Source organism: Octopus sinensis, linkage group LG1 (genome assembly GCF_006345805.1).
Source record: "Octopus sinensis linkage group LG1, ASM634580v1, whole genome shotgun sequence".
Taxonomy (NCBI): Eukaryota; Metazoa; Mollusca; class Cephalopoda; order Octopoda; family Octopodidae; genus Octopus; species Octopus sinensis.
Genome location: NC_042997.1, coordinates 87237604 through 87248278, shown reverse-complemented (window position 1 = coordinate 87248278; position 10675 = coordinate 87237604). Strand labels below are relative to the sequence as shown.

Below are 10675 nucleotides of genomic sequence, written 5' to 3'. Positions count from 1 at the left end.
GAGTAGTGGGGAGAGTATCATAGCCATGTGTTGAGAAGGATTCCTTGGGGTTTGAATAAATGTAACAAAAGTAAAGTTTGAAGGAAATATTAGGCAGTTTTCATACTTTCTAAGGGTAAGAAAATAGGTAATAACAGTTGCTACCCAAGGGCAAAAATCACGTTACAGTGTAACAGAGACAACTATGATGTAGATACACCTAGTTTTTAAAAGCTTCTGTGATGAAGATAAAAAGCAAATGTGGTTACATTAGTTCTTATTTTTACAGCAAGATTTTGTATATTTTTGTATTATGTATATCTACTTATATTTGTCACATTCTCTCATACATACACACATACTTTATTATTTTTAACCTGCAGAAAGTTACAAAAAAAGACTCAAGGGCCAACAAGATTTCATGTACTGTTGGTGGTGATCTAGTACTCATGAAGGAATGAAAAATAGGAAATAACTTAAAAAGTTATTGATAAGGATCTATTAACCCTTTCTTTACAGTATTTTGAGATGCTCTGTTTCTTCAATTACTTTAAATATAACAAACAATTTAGTAAAATAACATATCATTCAGCTAGTGTTAGGAACATAAATTGTGACTAAGGTTTGGTGAAAGATTTTAATTCAAAACTTATGAAAAACAAGACATTTGTACACAGAGCTGGTTTCAGCTAGGTTGGTAATGAAAGGATGAAGTGGCTAGCAAAGAAACTTGTATTTGACACTTCACTTGTAATTAATATCTGATGTAAGTTTGTGCCTACAATATTGTTGTATTCAAATTATTATAATGCTAAAATAGCACAGAAAATTACCAACCAGTTTTACTTAATAAAGCCAGATTTGGTGTTTAATTTAGGGAAACCAATGATATTATCAGTGTTGAAATTGTGCATAAAACTAAAAGCAAACTTTTTGCTGGCATTAGTTCTGATTACTAAGATTTGGTTATCCTGTTAACTAGGAACTTGGATGAATAGAAAGTTTCTCATCTATTTGAATATCTAACTCTTTAAAAAACATTCTGATTCTCTTTCAGAATGTCTATTTTTAAATATTTTTTTTCTGGGATCATAACTGTGACTTAACAAAAAAGGAGAGGATATTTATCTTCTAATAACCTGCAGATGAACTTTGGCAAAAGTCTAAAGCTGATAGGATTTATTGTGAAAATATACTGAATAAATATACAATAGGGCCTCCATTGGCAAGGGTTAACAATACATCAGTACATGTATGCACAGAGTTGGGCAAGACTTCTGGAAGAAGATTGGTAGTTGTCAATGCATGCAGGTTTACCAGCTCCACAATACTAATGTTTATCCAAGTGAAAGGTTACAGACTTGGGCCAATACAGCTTGGGATCAGTGTTGTTGTAGGTATTACTGTCAGAATGTGAACAGCTGAAACAAGATCTGTGGAAATTTTGAAGCTTAGTAAAAATTTTATAATTTGGCCCATTGATGTAATTTTCCATGCTGAATCTCAAGAGATAATTCACTTTTTCCAGAAATTTTTTTTTTAAATCTAAAGAGGTTTAAAGTTTGATAATTTTTATCGTGTTAGAAAACAGGATTTGGTGACTGTCATTGTGTGCATGACTGCACATATTGTCAACTGTGAACAAATAAAATATTGGTGGAATTCTGCTTTACACACATCATATAATCCCTCATAGCATTTTTATTTTTTGGAATTTTCAGAGAATTTTTGCAAATTTGTATTCTACACACAGGAATTCATATGATTATGCAACCACCCCAACCTTGCCAAAAAAAAAGTGTGTAATTTAAGGCCTTTTTAGCACACCTTATACCATATGTGTTATAAGCATTTAATAAGTGACAAAAAGAACACATGGTAAGCAGTGTGGTTTGTTACTATGGAAACAGGCACCTATTACATCTGTGGTTTTCGACTGGCTAAAATTACTCAAAGTTTGCAAACTTTAAAAGCTATTAACTCTTTATTTATTGATTTATGGTGAAAATGAATTTCATGACAATTATTCCTTTACAAAACTAGAGCAATACACCAAATATGAAATCAATTGGACCAAAAATTGAAGAAATTGCAAAGTGGCAGCCAAATAGAAAAGATCTGTATCTTGCTCAACAACTAACTGTTTCACCAATCCACTAATGCACTGTCCAGACTGGTTCATTTTTATCAACTTTGAAATGCAAAGTTGGCCTCAGTAGGATTTGAACTCAGTGTGCAGAGATTTGGAATGAACACTGCTAGACATTCTACCTAACATTCTAGTGACTCTGCTGATTTGCTACCTTCAATCTAGGATTCAAGTTTAATGTCATCTTTTTTTTTTCATCTACTGTAATGGCATTGAAGTTGTAAAAAGTGTGTAAATATCATGTAGCTTTCCAGATGAGCAGACAGGAGAAAAAGAGTGAAGGATTTATAACTGTTTTCATTCAGCAGATTATGATTTTGCACCTAACATATATTGACTGAGAAATTTTCACTGTTTTTTTTTACAATCTGGATATTAAATAACCAAAGTAAAAATTTTAATATTCTCAACTTATAATTCTACCATACATGACAAGTCTAATTTTTTGGCTCACAAAATAACTTAAGAGTGAAAGAACATTTTAAACTAAAATAAAATATTTGCTAGTGGATATTGAATTTACTAGTCTAATACTATCTTTATTTAAATATTATAACCAAGAGCACTTCAACCAGCTTCTTTGGGAAAAAAAAAATCATGTATTGTATGAGCTAGAAGAGAAGAAAATTCAAGAATTTAGAAAGACCCCATGAATTTTAGATGTAAGACATTGACAATCTCAAGATACAGAATTTTATCCTCTTGCATACATAATCGTACATAATGAGTTGATCCTTTTGGTTTTATAAAAAATTCCTTAAAATGTTTTAGAATTTATAACAAAATGCCAAAATCCAATGAAGACATTGAAGTTTAAGTTGAAAAATGTGTTGATGAAAATATATTTAAGAAGGATGGAGAAATCTGTTGTCCAGTCACATTTAGATCATCTACTAAAACTGTGTTATTTTTCAATTGTAAATAGAATCATCCAGAACATCCCCGGCAACCACATAGTACACATTCCACAATCTTGCCCTGTGTTGAAGAAAAAAAAAATTAGATTTTTCAGTGGGAAGATTAGACATTGATAAGGCAATTAATGATAAAATTAAACATGATATTTTATTTTTCATGAAAACAATGCTATAAAAATAAGACAATCTTCATTTGAAACTAATCTGGTAATATAAAAAGATAGCAGCTTTGATTAACCTAAAACGAGGCATTTCAACTCAGGTGCAGTTTAGTCAAAAACCGCTTTCATTTTATCCCAATATATATAGTAAACATATGAAAAGGTACACTTCTTTATATATATATATTCATTTATTCTTTTACTTATTTCAGTTATCTGACTGTGGCCATGCTGGAGCAGCACTGCCTTGAAGGGTTTTAATCGAAGAAATTGACAACAGGTCATTCTTTGTAAGCCTAGTACTTATTCTATTGGTCTCTTTTGCTTGCTAAGTTAAGTTACAGGGACATAAATACACCAGCATTGGTTGTCAAGCGATGTCTTTCGGACAAATACAGACACACATAATTATATACATTTCCCTCCTGGCCCCTCTAAAATTCTCTTCACTCTTGATGCCAAGCGTCTATATACAGTGATCCCACATCAGAAGGATTTCTTGCCTTCAAACATTTCCTAGACCTTCAACTCAACCCCCAACCTGACATGTCCACACTTCATCATCTGGCTGAACTTGTTCTCTCCCTCAACTGCTTCTCGCTCATGAGGGGATTTTACCAACAGGTCTTGGGAGTGGCAATGAGAATGAGAATTGGCTCCAGCTATACGAACTTGTTTGTTGGCTATGCTGAGGCCCAAATATTTTCAAGATTCACTGGCCCCACTCCTGAACTATACGGTCATTATATTGATGACTGTATAGGTGCAATCTTGCTCTCCAGCGAACAACTAGATTCCTTCCATCCTGCCCTCGAATTCTTCTGCACCATTTCCAACACTTCTGTCACCTTTCTCGACATTTCGGTCAACATATACAACTCTGCTCTCACAACCTTAATCAACTACAAAAACACTGACTCACACTCATACTTTTCCTCCTCCCACCAAACTCTCCATCCCCTACTCCCAATTCCTCCATCTGCACAGACTCTGCAGTGACAACCATGAATTTGAGACTCAGTCTCAACTCATGGCTCGCCACTTCATCCTTCATGAATTTCCCCTCACCATTACCTACACCACCTTTGCCAGAGCACATTTCTCTGCTCTCTTTCCCCGCACCCACTTGCTGTTACCTGCCTGTTTGTCAGTAAATTTCAACAATATATATTGGAGGAATTCCAACTACATTGCACGGTTCGCTACCTCAACAGCTCCTTTATAGGATCCAGTGGCTGAAGACATCATCAGGAGGAACCATGTCCGGTTTTGGCTCCTATTCCTCTACCGTTTTCGACATGGATGCCCCCCACTTTCAGAGATGTCTTCAGCTCTGGTGTTGAGTGCGTTTCTTCTTTCTCCCTTTTTCTTCTGTTCTTTGATGCAGTGTCAATGAATGTCAGTGGGCGAGTGACCAACCTGCCAAATTTCCCTTTAAATACTCACCAGTAAGCTCCAGCTAACTATCATGTGACACTAAGTTTTGACTGACCAATGGAGGAGAAGGGCATGTAGTTTTAGCCTGCACCCTCTCTAAACCTGCCTTCCAACAGTATTGTGTTAGTTTCAGTTCCAGCAACCAGAGCCAACTAGCTGTTAGGTGGTACAAGCCATCAAACTGGGAGGAAGGGGCACTATGAACGAGACCGCTACCTTGGTCCACCTGTCAATTAGTAATTCGGCTTAAGTGTCAGCCAGCATCACCTAGTGACGCTATTTCTCAGTTGGCATGTTATGGCTTTCAAGCCCTTTTAAGTCTTCTCATTTCAGCCACATATAGAAGCTGGTTTTTCGATTGCCTCCTGTATTCTCCTTATTACTTTTCTTAGCTCTGAGCTTGAAAATGCAAACCTTCTTTTAAATAACATTGTCATTTTCCTTTCAATGAAGCCTCTAGCCCCCACTAGATGGTAATACTCAACAGTCCATCCCTGTTCTCTGCACTCTTCAATTAATTTATTGGGAGGAGGAGAAGTATGAGTGTGAGTCAGTATGTTTGTAGTTGATCAAAGTAGTGAGAGCGGAGTTGTATATGTTGACTGAAATGGCTCAGTCAATAAAATCATTTTAGTTGATTTATAAGCAGTATCTGTGAAGAGTACTCTCCATCAGAAAGTACTGTATCACAAATCTCAGCACAGTATTGAAACTAGTCAGGCCATCCACAAAGATATTGTAAAGTAAAGGTATCTACATCTGCTGTACATAGGGTTGGTTAAAAGTCTGTTGATATATTCTGAAGTACAGTATAGCATACTCAAAAGAGCAGTAACATTAACGAAAAAGAAAAGATAGGATTAATATAAATTTAATTGCTAGCCAATTAGTTTTAGTAGACAAATTGTGCATTTTATGAAATAATGTAATAAATGCAACTTTTCTTTTTTTCATTTCATTTCACCTGCTTATGAACCTTTAAGTTGTCATTCAGTCTGCTAGAAATTATTGGACAATGTAATCTTTGATATACAAAAAGATAGGATGGTCAAAGCTGGAATACCTTTGATCATAGGTCTGTTTGATCTGGGCTGATTTAACCAGCACTGAATAATTTTTTTTCAAATTTCAAGTTAAATTTGAAGATGTCCTTACCTCTTCTAGTTTGCTTTTTGGAACACGGCAAATACAATTTGTCTGGAAATTAGTATCCCTGGTTTGAATACAACGCAAGCAACAAAGATTTTCATAGCCCTGTTTTTTCCATTTAGCAATCAAATTTTTATCTGCTATACCTTCTCGTAAACAATATTCATAGAGTTCTGTAAAAAAAAAAGACAAACAATAATACACATTTAATAATCAGTTCAAATTTTACAATATAGGTATTTTCTGTGAAAGCAGCAGAATATAGCTCTGCTAAAGACACACAAGACTCAAATATAAGTATTTTAGAATAGTGGATTTCAAAGCATATAGAGTTATAAATAATAACATGAAAATACTGGGTTGAGAAGGCCTTTTCAGACAGAAAAAGTTAAAGGCTGTTGGTGAAGAGTTCTTCAACATAATACTTACATGCTTTATGTGCTTTGAAATCCACTGTTCCAAAAAAGAATTATTTAATGTTCTCTCAAAAGTTTATAAATTCTTATGATATCAACAATAAGTATTTTGGTAAAACGAAAATTACTGGTAAAAAAGTATAGGTATAGAGTGGGAAAAAAAAACTGATCACAAATAATTACTTGCCTCGACTAATGGCATGTCGTCTGTAGAAAAGATCATAAATATAACGTGATCTCTGATGGTGAATTCTGAAAATTGGCCATAAAGCCTCAACTTTCCTCTTTCCTTCATGTGGTTCAGTTTCCGCTGAAAAAGATAGAATGAAACTAATTACAAGACTTAATAATAAGTACTATTTTGCTAAGCTGCAATGGTTTAAAATGGTTAATGGCCTTGAAAATGAAAATAAGATAAGTTTGTTTCTTTTTCCATGTATATTTCCATGTTTGCATCAGTTGGACAAATAAGTTATTTGAGGCATTGTTTAACAGCCAGATGTTTCATAGTTTGTGATTCTGTATTCCAGTAACATATGGTGTCAATAGGGGAGTTGCATTCCCATTTCTTGAAGTTACTTTGGTTCTGTCAGAATATTTCCATTTTATCCAGCTTGCACCTGCAAGTAACTGTTCGCACGATACCATTTACATTATATTGCTAAGGTTGTCAAACAATAACCATAATTGTATTATTGGTATGATATTTTTATATTTGTTCTTGGAAATAATTGACCTATTTCCTTTGGAATTAACTGACTCTGTTTGTGTGCACAGGTGTGTTCCTCTTTATTGTAAAATAAATAACCTTTGGGTTAATTGTTTATTTGTAATACTTTTCATTCCTGAGATATACAAATCATAGGATTGTCTCTTAAAAATTTTTTAATGTATGTTTCATAAAAGCAGATTAAAAGTCACCAATAAACACTCAGGCAATGTTTTACAATAAAAACTTCAACAAAATTAAGCTGCATTTAAGCAACAGGTAACAGTAAATAATACTTCATAGTGAACAGTTAGAAGACTACCAAAGTACCATAATCTTCCAATGAAAAATCTGCTTGGTTAGATGAATCCAAGACAGAATTAAAAACAACAAATGTAAGTAGATGCTTTATAATCATAATGGCAATTCCTCAACATCTGTTTGTAAAATAAACTTACTTTTGCATGCGTGCATGTATCATGGAGTTAAAATTATTTATTGTAATATTTTCTTTACAAGACTAATACTTTCATTTTATGCACTGTGTACGAGGGGGTGCTGAAAAGTTCCTAGCTTTGGGTAAAAGAAAATACAGGAAGATCAGTTAATTATGATTTTATTCAAGATATCTCCCTCTCAGATTCACACACTTATTGTAGCAGACCTTCAGTTTTTCTAAGCCCTGTAAAAGAACTCAGCAGGTTGGGCCTCCAACCAGGCCTTTAGCAATAACGTTAAAGCCAGGAACTTTTCAGCACCTCCTTGTATGTGTCTCTCTCTATGGGGAGGGTTTTCTTTTATAAAAATCTTATGTTTTCTATTAATTTCATAGAAATTAATTGATATATTGCTTTATTTTTTTTTGTTTATTTGCTTTCCCTAAATTTACATATAGTATAACATTCTGTAAGTACTAAAAATTAATCAGTTTATGCATGTTGCTTTTCTACTCTCTGAAGATAATTTTTTATGGTGAATGCCATTTGTTTCTCTATCTCTCAAGGAAACTCATTCCTTTACTGTCTTCATATTTGCATCACAGCAGATAGGATAGACAATTTAAGTTTTAACCAACTGTTATAATTGTCCATTGAACACTTTAATACTTGTCCAGACAACTTATGTTTTTGTATATATATACATTATGGATAAAGAAAGATCACAGGAAAGAAAAAACAAAAAAGGAGATAAAAATGAAATTAAAAAAGAAAAGACAGAAAGGAAGTAAAAATAGAAAAAATGAAGTGGCATTTCAGAATCCCAACTCAGAAAATCTTGTAGCTTGGAGAAAAACTTGAATTAATTTCGCAAAGCTTGTCACAGCTTAGAAAATAATATTGGTTACAAATGTTGGCACAAGGCCAGCAAGATATACAAATCACTTAGGGCAAGCTATACAAATCACTCCCCATCATTTCGAAGGCCGTGGTGAAAAACAATTGGAAAAATCCCCGTCAAAACGGAGAAATTTCATCTTATGTGGTCTTCTTGATCCGAAACTCCGGATCTTTTCGGTTTAAAATTGCCGAAATGCAAGAAATTAAAGACGAAATATCTTACAAACTATAGAATTTTTTCAATAAAGCCAAGAGAAAAAGATGTTTTAAAAACACATTCTGCCAGTATACCTAGAAATTATGTTGAAAACTGCCGTTCAAACCGAAAAGATCCGAAACTCCTCTCCCCACCCCCTTGGACAAAATTATCTCCCCACAAATATCTTTATAATTGTAATCTATGTCGTTTGAAAAGTATTTGTATAAACTTTCATTAAAAGATACCCATTTTCCTGAAAGTTACGAGGGAAAAAATCGGATCGTGTGAATTTTCTCAAAATCCTCTCCCCACCCATTCGGAAAACATTTCCCTCTCACAAATTTCTTTATAATCGTAATCGATGTAACTTGAAAGGTATTTCTATAAAATTTCATAAATATATATCCATTTTTCTGAAAGTTATTAGGAAAAAATTGGAACGTGAATTTTCTGAAAGACTTCCCCGTCCCCTCTCGTTTGTACAAATGTTTGCTTTTATATTTGTTTGCTACATATATATTTTTTTAAAATTTTATTTTGGTGACCAGGAGTTAAAGAAAACATTAATCGATTGGGGTTCTTTCCACCGTCGCTATCCCCTAACACATAATATTGTTCATAATGCAAACAACATTCTGATTGCTAGTATGAATGCAGTGCCATAAACAATACCAGTAATTACTCCTTGACAACAACTATTCCAATAGAAAAGGCAGTGTGATATGAAATCGAATTTGAAATTTAGTTATATATTCATTCCTCTATCTACATATACGTGAATTTTAGACACAACTGCATGGTAAATAGTGGCAGTGAGATTCACTTTTATTTCTTGATAATGTTTTACTATCGAGTGACAAATAAAGCGACTCCTTCAGAAATCTAGTACCAAAACCTAGTTTTAAACTGGCACCCACCAAATCCCGCTGCGTCTTTACAGTATACAGTAATAAGTAAATGTAGCGGTGTGAGTGTTTCTAAATGGTCAAATATGGCTCTTCCATAATTTGAATGCGAGGCGATCTTTGAATATAACGTCCCAATTTCATTTACTAAAGTTTTGTTGATGTTTCCGAATCTACATAAATTCCGAATCTAAAATTCTTTATGACACTACCAAGCATTTATAGAGTAATATTTTTCTAGCGGAGGTAAAGAATACCACCAGTTTTCGTCGTAACCCTAACCACCGGATGTGCGTATTCTTTACATTCGCCTGTTTTTCCAAGATATTCATTCTATTTTGTTTTTGCTGACTTTGTATAATATAATGTGTGAACTATACTATCCAGCTGAGGATGCTTAACTTGCTAGAAATAGTGCCCAAATCTGTCACAATACTCTAGGAAGGTCGCACTTAGCTGATATAGTCTTAAATACATTATGCCTGATTAAAAGTCGGGATCGTTATTACTGGAACATCTTTAATAAGCTCGTTCCAAGTCTGAGCAAAGAATAAACTGTTGGAAAATTTTAGAAAAAAAACATTGTATATTACCTTCTCGCATTTTTTGTTCTAACTCATCTAGTGTTGGCTCAATAAGTTCCCAGCCTTCGGGGGGAGACTTTTTACTCCTTCTTACCTTAGGCATAGCTGTTTTAACTTGTGTTTTGAGTGTTTAAAATAATTTCTACAAGTGTTATGTTTCTATGTTATTTTAATGTGTACAAATACAACAGTAAATCTATTCGTACAATTCCAATTGGCCGGAAGTAGCTTCAAGTCACGTTCTCACGCAACTTCTACAAGTTTTTGTTTTCTTATATGTTATATACATTTATACGCTACAACTTATAAATTTAACAGTATTCATTTATCGAGCAGCTAGAATTTATTCCGACTATTCAAACACAAATGAATAATGTAAATAAATTTATTCCTATTTGTAGATCCTACGATGCGTCTGTAAAGTCTTCGCAGATTAATAATATAGGGGACCAGTCATTGTGTTGAAAAAACTCGTTTCGTTCTCAACGATTTTTATAAAAACTTCTCATCACAAATATTCGACGCTCCCCACCTGTGTGGCGCTTTCCTCACGGCTCTACCCCGTTTACCGTCACAAAACTACACCAGTTTCTATTACTTTTTCATAAAGCAACACTTAAAAACTGTCGAAACTAAACAGCTAACAGGATGCCTAGAGGTAAGGTTAGAATATCACTTATTTGCCTACAAATAATTTTTATTTTAACTTGAATTCATTTCGTGTTTAAGTTGT

At 33.7% G+C, this 10675-nt stretch overlaps 2 protein-coding genes across 3 annotated transcripts in view; one reads left to right on the top strand and one right to left on the bottom strand.

The window, feature by feature from the left end:
* Positions 1–597: 597 nt before the first annotated feature.
* On the bottom strand, positions 598–10193 carry LOC115210042 (protein BUD31 homolog). The gene is made up of 4 exons (XM_029778628.2): positions 9952–10193; positions 6396–6518; positions 5799–5965; positions 598–3106 (listed from the first exon to the last, which is right to left on the bottom strand). The coding sequence occupies exons 1-4, from the start codon at positions 10043–10045 to the stop codon at positions 3056–3058; spliced, it is 435 nt and encodes a 144-aa protein (XP_029634488.1). The 5' UTR covers positions 10046–10193; the 3' UTR covers positions 598–3055.
* LOC115210016 (28 kDa heat- and acid-stable phosphoprotein) overlaps positions 7297–10675 on the top strand; it is a 25255-nt gene continuing 21876 nt past the window's right edge. Inside the window, exons 1-2 of one of the 2 annotated variants that reach the window (XM_029778626.2) lie at positions 7297–7312; positions 10344–10600. In XM_029778626.2, coding sequence (XP_029634486.1) covers positions 10591–10600 — 10 coding nt within the window. In that variant the 5' untranslated portion in view covers positions 7297–7312; positions 10344–10590. Of the gene's footprint in view, positions 7313–10302; positions 10606–10675 lie in introns of those variants that run through there. The other variant, XM_029778627.2, reaches the window with a different exon arrangement.

Excerpts from the sequence above, each read along its gene's own strand:
- LOC115210042 (XM_029778628.2), bottom strand. The coding sequence starts at position 10,045 with ATGCCTAAGGTAAGAAGGAGTAAAAAGTCTCCCCCCGAAGGCTGGGAA. Across the intron at positions 6,519-9,951 it reads AGAACAAAAAATGCGAGAAG|CGGAAACTGAACCACATGAA; the intron begins GTAATATACAAT and ends TATCTTTTTCAG. Across the intron at positions 5,966-6,395 it reads ACGACATGCCATTAGTCGAG|AACTCTATGAATATTGTTTA; the intron begins GCAAGTAATTAT and ends TTTTTTTTACAG.